At 37.9% G+C, this 18234-nt stretch overlaps 1 protein-coding gene across 5 annotated transcripts in view; it reads right to left on the bottom strand.

Moving 5' to 3' along the window:
* SLC38A1 (solute carrier family 38 member 1) overlaps positions 1 to 18234 on the bottom strand; it is an 87222-nt gene that overhangs the window by 14038 nt on the left and 54950 nt on the right. For all 5 annotated transcript variants that reach the window (XM_033222324.1, XM_033222327.1, XM_033222326.1 and 2 more), the window contains 11 exons: positions 12524 to 12597; positions 10997 to 11089; positions 10623 to 10704; positions 9546 to 9628; positions 7997 to 8055; positions 7762 to 7878; positions 6479 to 6558; positions 3942 to 4042; positions 1507 to 1625; positions 798 to 939; positions 599 to 696 (listed from right to left, as the gene is read on the bottom strand). In XM_033222324.1, the coding sequence (XP_033078215.1) occupies positions 599 to 696; positions 798 to 939; positions 1507 to 1625; positions 3942 to 4042; positions 6479 to 6558; positions 7762 to 7878; positions 7997 to 8055; positions 9546 to 9628; positions 10623 to 10704; positions 10997 to 11089; positions 12524 to 12597 (1048 nt within the window). The remainder of the gene's footprint in view (positions 1 to 598; positions 697 to 797; positions 940 to 1506; positions 1626 to 3941; positions 4043 to 6478; positions 6559 to 7761; positions 7879 to 7996; positions 8056 to 9545; positions 9629 to 10622; positions 10705 to 10996; positions 11090 to 12523; positions 12598 to 18234) is intronic.

The raw sequence follows: 18234 nt of genomic DNA, 5'->3' as shown, positions 1-18234 counted from the left end.
TAGAGACACAGGAGGATGAATGTCCATTCTTCTGACTGGCCATGCCCTGGATCAGAACAAAAGCTGAGGCGCAATAAGAGTAAAACCAGAGGGCTGGGCATGGTGGCTCATGCCTATAATCCCACAATGCGGGAGGCCAAGGCAGGCGGATCACGAGGTCAGGAGATCCAGACCATCCTGGCTAACATGGTTGAAACCCCGTCTCTACTAAAAATACAAAAAAAAAAAAAAAAAAAAGAATTAGCCAGGCATGGTGGTGGTTGCCAGCTACTCAGGATGCTGAGGCAGGAGAATGGCGTGAACCTGGGAGGCGGAACTTACAGTGAGCTGAGATCATGCCACTGCACTCCAGCCTGGGCGACAGAGTGAGACTCCGTCTCAAAAAAAAAAAAAAGAGTAAAATCGGAAAAGATATTTGGAGGGACAGGAGAAGATTCTGATATGATATTTTAAATCTCTCCCAAGTAGCAAAGCTACAGGGCTTCTGCCTCCTTTCAAGGCAACTGAAAGTAGTCTTGATAGAAAGGTGGACTATTTATTTTGTAAATTTAAATGGAAAACTAGTCAGAAAAGTTAGAGTGGCTGGCAAGAGACATACCCAAATTCTTTGAGTTCCTTTATCTCCATCCTGGTCTGTGATTTTTAAGTAAAGAGATGAAGGAAGAATGAAAATAAGCATGTTAGCAGATGTAACTCCTATAAAATAAGAAAAAAGAGAAAGTTTAGCATTCCTATTGTGAAATTTTCCCTCCAAACAGCTACTGTAGAATGAGAAGCACAAAGTCATGAAGCCATACCTACGACTCCAAAAATATCCTTCATGGAGGGTATGAAGATCACCAACAAGTTGATAACAACCAAGAGTATGCAGGTAACCACGATATGACGACATAAATTAAACTTTGTTTTCTTAGCCAGTTCAAATAAAGATGAACGAACCTGCAAGAAGAGAAAACAAAGATTCTGTAAATGCCTACAGCATGCCAACACTGACATTTCTCCGCAGAGTAACTGATTTATTGGTGCACACAAATTCATGAAATGTTTTGTAATGCCTAGTGAATTTATAGATAGTTTAACAGTTTTGGAAGTTCTGGGGCTTGACTTAAGAGGGAAGGTATTTTTATTTATAGAATAGTAGAGTTTTCTTTTGTGGGGGGGTGTAGTTTCTGTCTTTGATTTATCTAAGACTTGAGTGTTCATTTCTGTTTTTTTACATTCTCTCTTCATGTCTGACTGAGATTTGAACATTCTATTGTCATTTCTTTGTAAAGAACAGGGTCAGATTAATTAGAATGGAGATTCACTGCATCAGAGGCTCCCTGATGCACTGAATGCCACTTGCTTTTCAAACAGCCTGAACTGAGTCTTGGGATCTTTCCCAGATGCAGATTCAATAACCCAGGAAAGTTACCTGGGGCAGGCTTTCTCTGCAATGGGCTCCTGCAGGCAGAAGGAAAGCCGAGACCTCAGGTTTTCTCATATTGCACCGAGGCCCTTACTCACCGTGAAAAATAACACTGGCACTGTGAGGATCACAGCAACAATGACAGCCAGCCGCACTGTCAGGATAAGAATGTCATTTTTACTCTGATACTTGTGAAGGAGGTCTGACTGCACGTTGTCTGAAATGAGGGAAAAGCAAGAGGGTTTTAAAGGGAGACAAAGTATATCAGTTTTTCTGAACAACAAAGAATTTGTAAACTAAAGGGCAAGAAAAGCAATGTTTTGAAATGTCTATTAAAACAATTAAGTTGGAAAGAAAAATCTCTGTGTAAGACATGCTCCACTGTGCATATGCAACTTAGCAAAGGAATTTAAAGTAATCACTAGAAGAAGCTACATGGGGTGGGAATGCTTAATTTAGACTAAATTAAACCTAGCAGTACACTGGGCTTGAAAATGAAACATACAGTTGAAGCACGAAGCTGCTCTTAATCTAGACTTTCCCTCTGCTCTTCAAACCATGCCAAACTACCACAGGCTTGCTCAGGGAGGGTGGGGGTGGGGCTGGGGGGTGCTACAAGCCACCTTGGAGCTTGTTTCAAGCTCTTCTCTTGTTAAGTCAACTTCAAGTGGCCAAGCAGCAGAGGCACTAGCTGAAATTTCACCATCAGGAAATAATTCCACTCTTCCATGTATAGTGTTCTTGTAAAAAAAAAAAATTTAGTTTATGTACCACTCTGTGTGTGTGTGTGTGTGTGTGTGTGTGTTGAGACAGGGTTTTGCTCTTTCACCCAGGCTGGAGTGTGGTTGCCGTAGTGCCATCTTGGCTCACTGCAACCTCTGCTTCATGGGCACAAGCAATTCTCCTGCCTCAGCCTCCCGAGTAGCTGGGACTACAGGCGTGTGCCACCATGCGTGGCTAATTTTTGTATTTTTTTTTTTTTTTTGTAGAGATAGGGGTCTCATTACGTTGCCCAGGCTAGTCTTGAACTCCTAGGCTCAAGCTATCCACCTACCTAGGCCTCCCAAGAGGCTGAGATTACAGGTACAAGCCACCACACCTGGCCTTATGTACTACTTTGAACTTTTTCTCAACTCAGAACTTCAGAAAGTGTTATTTTAAAGACTAACAAAGCTAGAATGGCAGTCACATAGAGTATGAAGCTACTCACTCTTTTGACAAGAGATAATTTCCCCTCCTGTCTCCTGCAAGGGCTTCTCACTGCACCAGTCTTAAGGTTCTCAGCATGGAATTCAAATGCTAATCTGTACCATAGAGCTTGGTCTCAGTTTCCAAAACAGAACCATAAGTTATAATACGAATCTCACTAGTTCTAATTTCCTTAATTCAAAATAACTAACCACTTGCAAATAGCTAAGCCTTTTTATTTAATCCAAGAGTAATAAAAGTGTTTGGTGTTCTATTCTATGTGAAAATAATGCATTTACAAAGAAAAATTATAGCTTGAACAAGACAACAGTGCGACTTCAACTAACATTAAGTTCTCCGCCTCTCTCTCCCTATACCCACTGCAGCCCTGCAACTCTGTAGGCACCTTAGCAACACCATTTTTATGTAAAAATTAAATATGGTATTTATGAATTCATTAGACAATGCTATTCTGCATTGCTAGTGAAAATGATAATAATAACATCTGTATAATCAGAGTAGCCTTTTTCTCCAGGCTGAATTAATAATTTTTAAATATGCTTAATTTTGAGACATTTGTGTTTATGATAAAAGTTCCAAAGAATTATTATTTAGTAGAGAAGATTGTGAAATACATACAGATATATATGTACACACACACATACACATATATATACACACATATGTATATTTAAATTAGGTCCCCAATTATAAAGATAATGAAAGGTATTAAATAAAGTTTCAGGATAATTTGAATAGGAGAGGATGAAGAAGCAGTAAAAGCCGGTAAACTGTTCATTCAGGGTCAGTAAAAGTTACATATGAAACCTTGTTCCCTTTTCAGATTTCATTTTTTTAAATTTTCTATATCATTCCTTCAGATCTTTGCAAGGCTCCGACTTCCAGTGAACAATGAGGAGTTTCATTTTTAATTAACTCAGTGTCATGAGTGTAGCACTCTGCTCTTTCTCACTTTCAGCATCTGTCTCTGTCTCTCCATTCTATTAATGGAATCTGACCCAATTTGCAGTGTCAATTAGGAAAGCCTTGTCTGATGTAGTTTTAAAACTTCCTCAGTAAAGTTAGCATGCTTCTAAAATGCAATTTCTTTTAAGGACACTGTTAGGAGAAGAAAATTATAAATACTGTTTTAGTAAATATTTTATTCTGCAGTCTGCATGAACATGTAAAGATCACCATTGCTTTAAGTAGAAGAAAAAACTAGAAAAACCAATGGATAGCTTTGTTGCTTTCTTTGCCTTTCATGTTAAAAGTTATTTCAACACTGATTTTTACTAATTTGTTTACAAATACTTATATTTATGTACCAGTAGAAATTACTTACCATAGAATGTCAAGTAGCCAAAAATGGCAGTCAGGAAGTACATAACAAACATGGCAAAAAAGGAGATGTTTGAAACCATCTGCATTTTTTTCTGTGATCGGCTAAAAACAAATAAATGTTAAAAATTAAAAATCATATCACTGAATTTAAGTGCCAGTGTTAACATTGAAGAATACTAATTTAACTTTGCCTCTATCAGGTTAGGGAAGATCTGAACAGCTGAAATTACCCCTGGCAGTTATGCCAGTTGAAAATAACCTCTCTTATACTGAATTGGTATAGATCCATGGAGATTCACGGAACTACACTCCCGTAAGTGTTCTTCCCCCATTCTTTTAAAAGAATATCAAGTTCTCATCGGAAGGGCAGACAGCATTTTTTTAAATGTTTGGCCTTGATATTATCTCCACACTAGCTGGACAAAGGAAAACATGCAGAAAAAAATCAGTGCTGTTCTCCTAGCTCCAGAGATTAGCGGCAGAGCTGGAACTTGACCTAAGGTGTTCTGTCTCTAAAGCTGCTGTTTTAGGTTCTGATTTTCCCATTGGGTGGCCTCAGGGATGCACCTGGAAGTCTGCAGGTCTCCAGTGCACCAAGCGCCCAAGAGATCACAGCTGGAATGATGAAGGGCTCCATCTCTCAGGTCAAGTTCACTCTGGGGTTGGGATGACCCTCTAAGTTTCTTTAACTGCCCAAACAATTAATCTGCAAGACTGGTATTCAATAAATAACAGACCACAGATAGTCATAACATTTGATTATGTCATAACAAGGAATCTGGGATGCCATGGGAGTATGGAAAACAAGAAAAATTAAGAAGAAGGCAGGCCGGGCGCGGTGGCTCAAGCCTGTAATCCCAGCACTTTGGGAGGCCGAGACGGGTGGATCACGAGGTCAGGAGATCGAGACCATCCTGGCTAACACGGTGAAACCCCGTCTCTACTAAAAAATACAAAAAAAAAAAAAACTAGCCGGGCGAGGTGGCAGGCGCCTGTAGTCCCAGCTACTCGGGAGGCTGAGGCAGGAGAATGGCGTAAACTCGGGAGGCGGAGCTTGCAGTGAGCTGAGATCCGGCCACTGCACTCCAGCCCGCGACAGAGCGAGACTCCGTCTCAAAAAAAAAAAAAAGAAGAAGAAGAAGAAGAAGGCTGGGCGCGGCGGCTCACGCCTGTAATCCCAGCAGTTTGGGAGGACGAGGCAGGCGCATCATCTGAGCTCAGGAGTTCAAGACCAGCCTGGGCAACATGGTGAAACTGTGTCTACAGAAAATACAAAAGTTAGTTGGGCGTGCGGGCATGTGCCTGTAGTTCCAGCTACCTGAGAGGCTGAGGTGGGAGGATTGCTTGACCCTGGGAAGTTAAGACTGCAGTGAGCTGAGATCATACTATAGCACTATAGCCTGGGTGACAGAGTAAGACTCTGTCTCAAAAAAAAAAAAAAAAAAAGTAAAGAAAAATTGAGAAGTATACACTTGAGAAAATTAAAAGCTAAAACAAAAAGCTGAACTATTAAAAGATGCCAAAGACAAGGGCAAGAAACCATGGATTTATCTTCCCCGAGGAAAGGCTATCCGCCTTACCATTGCTGAAGAGAGAGACAAAAGACTGGCGGCCAAACAGAGCAGTGGGTGAAATGGGTCCCTGGGTGACATGTCAGACCTTTGTATGTAATTAAAAATATTGTGGCAGGAAAAAAAAAAATGCCAAAGATATATTTAAATTCTCCAAATAGAGGATCACAAACTAGGAGTGATGTATATACACATAGATGTAGATGGTTTAAAATTTAGCCATGTAACAATTAAATATGAAAAAAATGAGTGGATTCAATGCTAAATGACATCAACTTTGTTTCAAAATGGAAATAAATACCAATATTGTCTATCTTTTCTAAGTTTTTAAGATTATGCTATGGTGACTATTTTTGTTTATGTTTGATAACCGTAGGCTAAAAAGAGAACACATGAAGAAGTTTATAAGCAGGCCTTAATTTTCTCAAAACCAGCAATCAAAAATAAATCAATAAATCCATAGAATTTTCTTAATAGTTAAAAATGAAGAGCAATATTCTCTTTTCCTAGTTTGTGGCCTTAACATTGATGTCTTATTGTCTGACTTACTAGCCTTTTCACCCAAACCAACAGGCAATCAGAGACAATGTATTTAGCAGTTTACAGACAAATCTGAAGATTATAATCCACTTGCAAAATACACATACATAATGGAAAGCAACACAAATACTTAAACTGTCCTCGGTGATACAATATTCAAAAAACCAATTAATGAAAAAGCCCACATGGTTGGCTACTTTTTATGTTTATGACCCCCCAAAATACTGTAAGTTTCTGATTTTTCTTGCTTTCTTGTTTCTTAAAATACAATGCTTGTTTAAGAATGGCAGGATGTGAGTAAATGTTGAAGCTAGGTGATGAATCCACCGACGTTCATTAGACAAGTCTGTTTATTTTAATTCCATACTTGCCTATTAATGAGGAGATGTAAAACGATTAAGATTAAAAAATTAAACAAATGTCTTACTCTTTAAGCTCACTGTAAATTGGCAGGACTGATGGGTGGCAGACAAATGCAAATGCAATGGTTGGTAAAGCATACACGGTCTATTTGAGAGAAAAGAACAGACATTAGGAAAAACACTTTTACCATAAAAATGACACAGCTCCAGTATTTCTGAGCTCTTTTCATCTGACAGCTCTTCAGAATCCCTGGATTATTCGGTTATTAGGAGGGTTTTGATCTCTAAAATAGAAGCAGCTTTTCTAAGAGAGCTTATCTAGCTCGAGCCATTAGCCACTTGTCACAGAGGGACTTTGGATTTGGCTCACCTACGGCGTATTTTATATACTCCAGGTATACAACACCCCTGTTTATACAGCATGAGCCAGTTACATGGCACTCTTCCTAGGATACCTCACTGGGTCCCCACAGCAATCCCAAGCAGTAGGCAGACTGTGGCTGTTCTCCTGGCTCCCTCCAACAGGTCAGGCGACTGGCCCAGCACTCCCACCTCTAGTTTATTGCTTTTTGCTCTACATCAGGTGCATGGAATCAGACTTAAAAGATATCCTCTGAAAAGAAAATCTGTTTCATATTGCACTACTTTGGCTATATCCTTACAATTAGAGAGAAAGAGAGAGAATCCAATCTATTTAGTTTTCTTAGATAAGGCTCTTTGAAACTCTCAAACTCAATCTAATTTCCTATGCAAAAAGAAGTGAAAACTAGCCTATCTTATGCTCTAACTCTGCTGATGCACTATGCCAGGTGTATTCTAACAAAACCTTGTAAAATACAGAATAGAATCCTTATTTTTACTCAAGAGGTTGGGTGACTTGCCTGAGGATTCAAATCCAGGCCTGACTGACTCTATAATCCTCTGTTTCCCATTGGTATCAACAATATTTTAATAGTATGAGAGTGTTTTAAGTGTCAGTTTGTGGTGGCATCTACATTTCAACTGCGCAAGCTGAGGAAGTCTGCAGTATTCCTTTCTGTCATCACCAGAACCAGGGGGCAAAGGATGTTCCTAATCTGTTTTTGAAGCATCACCGAGCACTCTACACAGGAAAAGCTGAGACAATTATCCAGAATGGGATTTTGACAGGGAATGCTTAATGGTAAGAGAGAGTGTAAAATACAATATTTGTATATTTCTCAAGGATCTCTACATAGATGTGTAATCTAGAAGCAATGGTACCATGTGTTCTTTTGAGAACTAACACATTCAAAACAGTGCAATTATGAGAAATAGAATGCCCTTAATAAAAATGCTCATTTCATCTGCAAAGGATCAGGAAACTTACCTTTGAATTGAAGGTAACATATTTTGGCGTACACATGTCAGCATTTGTTGAATTAGCACTTATTGTTGAATTTAGCTCTGGAACAATGCAGGGAATTTGAAATTTCTTGTAAATAACCTGGTATTAAGAAGTATAGTAGAAGCAGTATGGACTTTAGTAAAGCCAAATAATGAATAATTATTACATGCCATTGTACCACCACAAAACCAAACCAGCCATTTCAATCAGCACTTACCACTATTAGGAAAAAAACCATACAGCTCAAGGAAAATCCACTAGTATAGCCAAGATACCCTTTAAAAAAAGTGAAAAATAAATTATTTCTTTTTTTCCATTTTTTAAAATTTTGGAGCTACCCATCATAAACTGTTATTATTTCAAAATTCATCACCTCATTTATTTCAATGCATTATTTCAAGCATATTTTAGAGCTCCAATAATAAACATACATGCCCAAATGAATACAAGATTTATTATTTGACAGTGCTACTTTATTTGGCAAAAAAATGGGGCTCTGAATAAAAACATTATATTATGTGTTTTGATTCCAACTCTCCCTGCACCCTAGAGAACACGGACTCCCAGAATCCAGTGGAAAAGAGCCTTCTAATTTTTGTTTTAAGTCTGTGTTGGTGGACTCTGATGGACTCCTATGGGCAAGCCCATTTACTCCTTGATCCCCTCAGTAGCTCTTTATTATACACTTATTGTGTGCATACTGAATGTCAGTTATAACACTTTTCTCCCCAGATGAGAGAAAATAGATGAAGCGAATTTCCAGTGGTAAATTGAGTATCTGGGCATCTTTAGCTAGCTCCCCGTAGAATGCCTACTAGGTGATCTCCAATTGCCACCATGACCTCCAGAAAGGTAGAGTTAAGTAGCCTCTCAGGAATGCATTATTTTCAACCCTGGGGAAGAGCTTTTCTCTGCTTAACTGAAAAGAGCTACCTCTATAGGTACAGAAAACACAGATGCAGAAACCAGAAAATTAAGTAGTTAAAAAAAAAAAAACTATAAACCTCACAGAACAGCTACAGAGGTCTGATATTTTGATCCAAAACAAAACAAAAAACTGAGGCTTATAATTATTGTTCGAAGAACTTTTATCCAAACTTTTGTTTGAATTAGCCCAGAATTAAAGTAAATACATTTTACAGGTTTTTGACTGGATGGCAGTCTGGCCACATTATTCAATGTATGAAATTCCCCTAACATCAGGCATTCTTGTCTTCAAATGCAAGCATAAAAACAAGTAGTAGATCCAAGCCAAATGGATATGACTTGGGGATTATCCACCATTTCTGACTTTTGATTTATCTCTCCCACTTCGAAGAGAAATAATTGAGGCTGGCTAGACTCTCTAAATTTATAATACTTGTGGGTATAAATCTAGGCAGCTTTTGGTCTCCACACTAGATTTGAAAACATATTTATCTAAATAATGATGGTAGTTAAGACTTCGTATGAAGAGAATTCCATTTTTTGGACTTCTCTCAGAGTAGCATATAAGTTGTACTATTGAAAATAGCCCTGTCTGTTCTGGCCCCAGAACCTTCCTTCTCCCCTCCACAGCTCAGTAGAGGGATTGTTTAGGAGGTCACATACTGACTATTGTTTTTATGCCATATTAAAGTTGCGACCGATTAATACTTGCAATTTATCATGCACTTAATCTTTGAGCGCATGCAGAGGGGAAGCAGAGGGCAATGCTGTCCATTTGTACTCCGTTTCTGATTCACTTGGGCACTGCAGAATATGATAAAAACAAAATCTGTCCTTACCTAAGTTCTTCAAGAGACACAGAGGGAGAATTATGCCAAAGGTAACTATCACCACCAGAACTCGGCCATCCACGTACCAGGCTCTGAAAGGCATTTCAAGGGTTAGGTTATATTTTTTTAGAAAGTGACTTTTTTCCCCTCCAGTGTAAAATTTCATAATATATATTTTTATTAATTTTTACTATATCCATTAACTTTTAAAATCATTATTCAGATCTTATCCAAACACTTTAACCCAACCACTACTTATTTACTACAGCTTCACTCCCATGTAATGGAAGAAGGAATATTGTTGTTTTTTTTTTCTTTCCCATTGGCTAAATGTGGCATTCTTTTGAATTATTTACATGGTTTCAAAACTGAATGCACACATTGTATTCTGTCAGATTACAACTTGTCCTACCAATTATTTAAAGACAAAGCTCCTTTTTGTTTTGCTGGGATAGTATCAGCGAGAAACAAGTCACCACAGGTAGGCATTTCTCTCTCCCTGATCCCTTGGATTTGACCTTGAATCCTGAGAACACTAGAAACTCTGGCTTCTATGATTCTCCCTTGAAAGAAAACAGAGAAACTAAGACTGACAAGAACTGTTAAACAAGAGGGAGTCAAAACACAATTGTGCCAAATGTAGCTGCAACATTTTCCAGGGTTATCTACATCTTTAGTGAGGTTGGCTCATGTAAATTTTGCTCCCAAAATACTATGTCCCTTCTTTAAGCAAGAGGCTAGGGTCTTCATTTTTTTTTTTTCATATTCCACTTTTGTGTTAAAAATATTCCATATCTGTTCTATTTCACCAAAACTAGATATAGATTTCAAGCTCTTGGGAAAATGCAGTATCCACCACTCACAGCATGACAGACAAATCTGCTTTTCAAATGTTCATATTCAAATGACTCTCCCACTTTTTTCATGTATATAGCCCCAAAGAAATTTACTATTGAAACAACAAACAAACAAAAACCAGCCTAGGAAAAACTTGCTGCAATATTCATAAAGCAAGAATTTTGATTTGCCCATATTTAAATTAAAAATATTTTAGTGATATCATTTAAAAAATGGTCTATAACTTACGAAAATGTCTCTTCCTTTCCCATTAGAAACTTTATGGCAGAGGGTAGTTCGTTTTTTACGATGAAGAGGTAGCTCAGCATTGCTGAAGGAAAATGAGAACTTTTTTAGAAATAAGATACGAAGGCTTACGTTGCAAGCTACGTAAAAAGTTATCAGCCCGTTCTTAGACCAGCCGTCAATAAGACACAAAAGCAACTTCAGCTACTCTAGCAGGATTTGTGGCTTTAAATAAGTGACTGCTGTCTCTGCTTTACTTTCCCTGTGCCATTTTAGCAATGAGGATGATAACTGCTTGAATTATGTTAAAATTCATGCGGCCGCTTAGCCACCAGAATTAGTTTCAAGTTATGTATAGAAGAGCATGTTCTTTTTACCTCCAGTGTTCTGTAGAGAGGTGGCTCCAAAGATTACGAACTTCCCTGTGGTGCCAAAGACTTGTTCCCCCAGCTTTTCATATACCATGCAGCCTATTTAAAAATCAAATTTGAGAACACAAGAAATGACAGGGTTCAGAAAGTTAAAATAGTCAAGATTTTGTCATTCTACTGACAGTTCCCCAAGGTATTGTGTGCCTTTCTCAAACTCACACAAATAGTCATTTTGGCTTTGCAGGGTTTAAGGTATCCTCATTACAAAACAAACTCTTGACATTTTAAAATGTGAGACGCAACCATCATTTCTCCTTTTTCAAGTTGGCTACCAGAGCATTACAATTAACCTATTAGGTCATAAGGCTTATTTTTAACTACCTCTACCTTACAAAGGGGAAATTCCTTCTGTGATCTTTGTCTTCAGGTCTGGTACATATCATTAAAATACATATTTGATTTAAAAAGATCCTAATAGTTGAAACAAAAAGATTCCTTTTGAATTAATGACTGATTAGGCTAATAAGGAATTATCTTAATAACATCCCATCAATGCCTCCATGTTCTAAATATAGTAACAAGCTTAGACACATTTTAATAACCACTACATACAAAATCTAATCATTCATAAAATGCAGTTCAAATACATGCAACTCATAAAAGAGAGTGGAAGACTAATCTGTCAAAAGCATAATTTGTCTGTAGCAAAATTTGAAAATGTTCAACTAGCTCATCTCAATAAATACTAAAATTCTAAAAGCATTCGCTTTTTAAAAAGTGTTTTATTTCTTTATAACTGTTCAGTTCATATTTTCCAAAGGTTCATGGAGAGCAATATGGGGCAGGCTATAATTAAACCTTTGTTTAATTTCTCATAAGACTGGTGTTTAAACTAGTCAATGGTTAGCTCCTCAATTTATTATAAAATGTTCCAGTTAAATGGAGTCATGTATACATAATAATGGCTGGCCAGTGTGGTTTTAGCTAATGTAAAAGTCAAAGAATTACAAACATAATTCAGTGTCCCAGAAATAGAAAATAAACACTTCAGGTATTACACTGCCCAGAGTACTTGAAGTCTCTTCACAGCTTGCTCACTCCCACATTGCCTCAGGAGTAACATTTTCTGCTTGGAATATGCACAAGAGAATGAAAGGTCTGCTTACTTTTAAAACCTTGGAAGCTATAATACAAAAACATGGAATCTTTGTTCTGGATTTATAAAGACCTGAGGAAAAACTGAAGCTTTTAAAATGGAGTCATTTTAAACTAGAAAAACAGGTATACAATTGAGGGTTCACTTTAAGTAACAACATTATTTCCTCACTGTCCATGACAATTTAATTTATATTTTGCTGCAACTGTTTCTCTAGATAAATACTCCCATAGGTCTTCTAATCACTCTAGGTCAAATTAGTCTTTCTTTTTAATAATCAAATTGCTGTACAGAGAGAGAAGATCATTTGCTCCATAATGTCACCATAAAAATAATTCACCCTGGTTTTAACAAAATCAAACATGTCCTCAGCTTACCTGTTTCTTTTGAACAGATCAATAGGAGGTTTATTGAATATATAGACAGCAATGTCACTGAAGTCAAAAGAACCCTAAGGCAAAGAAAATAAATCTTGTAATAACTAGAAAAGAATATATTCTGACATTACAGTTTAGAAGGGCAAAGTTTTATTTGTATGGTTAACACAATTTGTTAATAGTATCCAAATTTTGGAACCTATTAGTCATCCCTGTTTTAAAATCCTCAATAAAAATGTTCTACCAAATAAAGAAGTGCTCATTAGAATCTGAGTAACAGTTCAAATTCTTCATGTAATTCAAAGCCCAAACAGCTCTCTGGGAGCATTTCAGTTGAGATGACTTTAAAACAACCATATGAAAGAAAGCTTTTGTAGTCTATGTTGCACTCTCTGTTATATCCGGGTGAGAAAGTGTGAGAATGGGGTGGTAGGGGCAAAGGGAAAGGCTGGCAGTGACCTTAGGAGAATGACCACCTGACTTTGGGCAACTTGTTTAACATTTCCCATCTCTGGATTCCTTGCCCATAATATAAAGATACAAGCCAAATGATGTCTAGGGTTCTGTTCATCTATCACTTCATGGCTATTTTAACATCTATATATTGGGCTAATAATGTAATTTACTTTTTTTGCACCTGGTTCCTCTTAGATGAATAAGCACCCCTTGCTAACTAGTGGGAAAATTTGACAATCAAGTATAATGAAAAGACTTTTTTGAATGATGAACTCATGTTTTTGTTTTAGTACATCTGGCTCATTATCAAACCCTTCTCAAGAAGAAGTGCAGTTAAAATGATGTGGGAGATTATATAGATCATTTCTGAAACATTTGGTTAAAACAGACATGATAATTGAAAATAAAGCCTATTTATTAAAAAACAAGAAAAAAAAACCCAGTCTCCAAATGAAACCACTCACTTCCTGATGTGGGAAAATATATCCCTAGAACAATACATTACCGCAATTGACTCTACGTTTGAGTCATTAAAAGCAATTATTTTTCCACCAAGTGCTGTTGAGAGGCACTTGGCACATCATGCCATTCGCTCTGCGTGGGCTGCTTCCACCTGGCCCTTCCCCCTCCCAGCACACCTGTTGAAGGCTGCTCTAAGCCCCAGCTCATATGCCAACTCCTCAGTCGCCTTCCCTGGCCCCAGGCAGAATGACTGCTCCTCAGCTGTCTATGTTCCTACTGCGTTTTGTTTCTCCCACATACGAGGCAGCCATTAAGAGATAAACCGGGTGTACAGAATGGTCAACAGCAGAACAGATGAACTGCCAGAAACTGGCCAGCAAGCAGATGAGGGGCAGAGCTCAGCAGAGGCAAAACAAACACTAGGAGAAAGAACATAAGACCTAACACTTTGGGTAAAGGCCCAGCTGATCTACCAATAAAGGGGAATTTAAGTTAAGATATGATTGATAAGGAAGTGCATTCAGATCTGGACTTATTTCCCTAAAATCCTTGAGTGAGGAGGCTGATTGATATGGTTTGGCTGTGTCCCCACCCAAATCTCATCTTGAATTGTAGCTCCCATAATTCCTGGTGGAAGATGGTTGAATCATGGGAGCAGTTCCCCCATACTGTTCTTGTGGTGGTGAATAAGTCTCACAAGATCTGATGGGTTTTTTTTAATAAGGAGAAACCCCTTTTGCTTGTCTCTCAATTCTTTCTCATCTGTGGGCAAGTAAGATGTGCTGTTAGCCTTCTGCCATAATTGTGAGGCCTCCCCAGCCACGTGGAACTGTGAGTCTGTTAAACCTCTTTTTCTTTATAAATTACCCAGTCTCAGGAATGTCTTTATCAGGAGCATGAAAATGGACTAATACACTGATTAAGAGGGTAGGTCACTTATTATCTCTTCTGGTTGAGGGATGTGAGAAATGGAGAGCAAGCATTTATTAACCAACCCAGTAGTTCTGAGATACGTAATGGAACAGGATTTGATATGCCCTGTCACAGAGTAAGATACAGGACCTAATTGTGGCATGATTTTTTTTTCCATCAAGTAAGATAAGCAATATTTATGTCAAAGAAGCAAGCTTTGGGTTTCCTGCAGAGTTCATTCGTGTTTTCAGGGACACAACACTAAGTAGCCACTTCTACATGAACATGTGACAGGCCCTAGAGGATTTCCGTGTGGCACAGAAGAGTGCACGCTTCCTAGCGGGGATAAAATAAGTGATATCTTAGGATGAGCCAGATGCAATTCGGGAGTGACCATGTGCCCTATTGGGTCTACTCTGCTGGGACCAAAGGTGACCAAAGGGATTTTCTCATGGGCCCAAGGCTAATGTATAAAGAGTATGACCTTGTAGGAACTATCTATGTGCCTAGCAGGAGGGGATAATTATGAATATTTACCTAATGATTTACAAAAGGCCCTAACCCCGGAGAACTCAGTATTTATTAGCAAAAGAAACATTCTAAGGAAACATTTGCTGTGTTCCCTCAGTCAGTAGCCCCCGCAACCACATGGTTCTTGCACATGGCTGTGTCTTAACACAATCTATGTGTTGAATCTCTTTGTAGATGATGCTTGTGGCATCTGGCCCTTTGAGCACCATAAACTGCTATACCCCTTTTCAAGTGGGAGAAAAGTGTTGATTAGGGAAGAGTTTAGTAGTGTTCACTTATCTTCCTCACCCCACTTAAACACAACAGAATGAGGTGCTCCCACAGTGATGCAAACAACCCCCTCCCATGTTTAAGAGACATAACATTGCACCTCAGAGTACTCAGAGTCTGACAGTTTTGCCTTTTACTGTCTGATCTGCAAAGACTCTCTTCTTAGTCCTTTCCCAAATGTAGATCTTCTCTTCTAAGACTGAAAACGACTATAAAGGAAAACCCCCTTTTCTATCAGATCACTAAGAGGTAAAAGTAAAATTCTAAGAATACTTTAGCCTATACCAGAATCTGGCATTAATAGGATTAAAATTTAGAAAGTTTGCTTCTTGTTCAGATTCTTAGAAAGAAGGACTATGTTGTCTAGTTGACTCTAATAGATCCTAGACAGGGTTAGAAAAATCAAATCATAGATGTCTTGAGACACAGAAACCATGACACCTAAGAGAAAGATGAAAGAGGAATAACTGGACAGAACGTATTGACTTGTTTGAACACTTCTGTTTAGAGCATGATTATGCCCCTAATTGTCCAGGTAGATATCTGTACATATAATTATGGTTTCCTGGAAGAGAAACACATGCTGGGATTCCTGTGCTAACACAGAGGAACACAAGTGATTCCTTTTAAAAATTTCATCTGGATGTAATTTAAGCTTCAACATTGTTAACCACCGACCACAAGTATTAATATGGCTGGGACAAAAAGCGGTTGCTAAAAAAGGCGTACTTACATGGGGACTACAGCTCAGTGATTGATAACAGGGCTGCCAAGGTGCTGATATTTCAGACTTATGTTCATCTTTGAGGGGAAGATCTAGAGCATGTAACTGTACATGGGTCATGGGGAAGGGGTGGAAGACAGTTAGAATTGCAAAGAATGTGTTCAGGAACCTTCAAGAGTCCTTGTGCCAGCAACATTATGAAAGATGTGGTGCAGGACATTCTAGTAGATTTTTGAGTCTCCTGAGAAGAAACTTAGAATTTTAGACTCCTGAAGCAGGGAGAGACTTTCAGAGAGGACCTAGTCCAGCACACCGTTTTCACCCAGGACGGGAAACCCTTATACTCCATGCCAGCACACAGGCATCCAGGTCTACAAAGTGTCTTTTAAAAGGGGACATATTATGCAACCCATTCTGTTTCTGAAAAGTTCCTTGCCTGGAACTGAGGCTTAGCTGAAATCACTGTTGCTACTTCTATCCTTGGGTCCTCATTTTACCTTCTGGACCTATTTGAATCTACTTGAAATCTAACACCTCTCCTACCTAACAGTCCTGAGGGTGCTCATTTTAAGATTGTGCTCTTTAACTCAAACATCTTTAATTCTTTGAACTGTTCATCATGTGATGAAGTGTTTGGGCTGTTTACATCTCAGCGATGGTCCATTTCCTCAACCATCCTTTTTAAAGGCTATGTGCTGAGATGAACACAATGCTATAACATCAGATTTGGTCCAAACAGTGCAAAGCATGATAGGATTTTGAAATTCTTTGAGTTGGACATCTTTTTTCTTTCAAGATGATCTATTTTGGAATTCATTTTTATGGTAACCACACACTTTTCATTCTTTTTGAGCTTCTGGTGGGAATGCTACTAGACTGTCTTCCTAATTCTATCTTGTGTACTTTTTTTGTTTGTTTTTGAAGCTAAGTGCAAGACCTATATTTGTTTCCATTACATTTTATCTTTCAAGTCTCATGATCTCTTCTTAAATTGTTGATCCTTTTTACTTATCTATTAACCACCGCATCTAACTTCATATCTTAAGTGTACCTTCATCCAAGTCACTGGCATCAACTGTGAATAGAACAAGACCATCTGGAAATGGCCCATTGTCCAGTCAACTGCTTGAAGCCTGGAAGTTGACCTTATCTCTCACCCATTCCCTCATCCTTTATATCTAGTTCATTGGCAAGTGCCCTATCATTTCTACCTCCAAAATTTATCCCAAATCCACAGGCATTTGGTTCCCATCTCCACTCTAGTGTGAGCCATCATCTTTAATTCTGGATAACTGTGATCATCTTTACTTGTCTCCCTTTACTTGTCTCCTCACATCCATCTTCCACCCAGCAGCCAGAGTAATCTTTTTATTTTATTGTGTTATTATGTGTCTCCATCACTAGATTGTAAGACAGACCATGACAGTTTAATTCACCTATTTACATTCAACATCAAACACACACATAACAGAGTCTTCACTGAGAATCAGTGAATTTACAAACATTAGAATATCATTGGCAAGTTATGTGAGATTGTGCCAAATATCTTAACTAAAATCAAGTCTCCCTCTATGAAGATAGTCCTGTGATCTACTTAGCTCACCTTATCTCAAAACATGATACTAGTTTAGTGACTATTTAGAAAAACTCTGTTGGTCTCTACAGAGCAATGTTTTCTGCAGTCATTGCACATAAACAAGCCATTTAATAATTTTCTCTACACTATTTCTTGGCATCTACTTTTTGCCATTTTTGAAAGTTGGGATTAAATTAGCCTATTTCTAATCCTCTGGGGATACTCTTGTTTTCCATGATTTTTAAAAAGATTTCTGATAGTGTCTTAGACAAAGTGGCATGAGGAAAAAAAGAAAAAAAGAAAAAGATTTCTGACAGTGGTCCTAGATATATTTACTCTTTTTGCTGCAAGAAAATTTTGACTCATCTTTTAAACAATGAACATCTAAACATCTATTGAAAAAACGTTATTTGTCAATGTTTTGAATCATATTAACAGAATTGTAATTATTTGGTCTTCCATAGTTTACCCAAAGATTGTATGAATAATGTTATTATTATTTTCATATTTAAAAGTACCATATGCTAATAAAGTGGAAAGCTGTGACAACAAATAAAACCAAAACATTTAATGTGATTGAAATGTTTTATACAGTGAATGTGGTGGTGATTTCACAACTGTATTTGGGTAAACTTAACAAATCTCACCCTTTAAATTGGGAAATTTTATTGTATATAAAGTATATCCCCAAACAAACAAACAAACAAAAAACAACCAACAAACAAAAACCAACCTCAGGACACTTTAAGGGAGACAAGACTGTATTTTAAAAGCCTAGCT

This window comes from Trachypithecus francoisi, unplaced genomic scaffold, assembly GCF_009764315.1.
Source record: "Trachypithecus francoisi isolate TF-2019V2 unplaced genomic scaffold, Tfra_2.0 Lachesis_group11, whole genome shotgun sequence".
In the NCBI taxonomy this organism is placed as follows: Eukaryota; Metazoa; Chordata; class Mammalia; order Primates; family Cercopithecidae; genus Trachypithecus; species Trachypithecus francoisi.
This window is presented reverse-complemented; position numbering and strand designations above follow the sequence as displayed.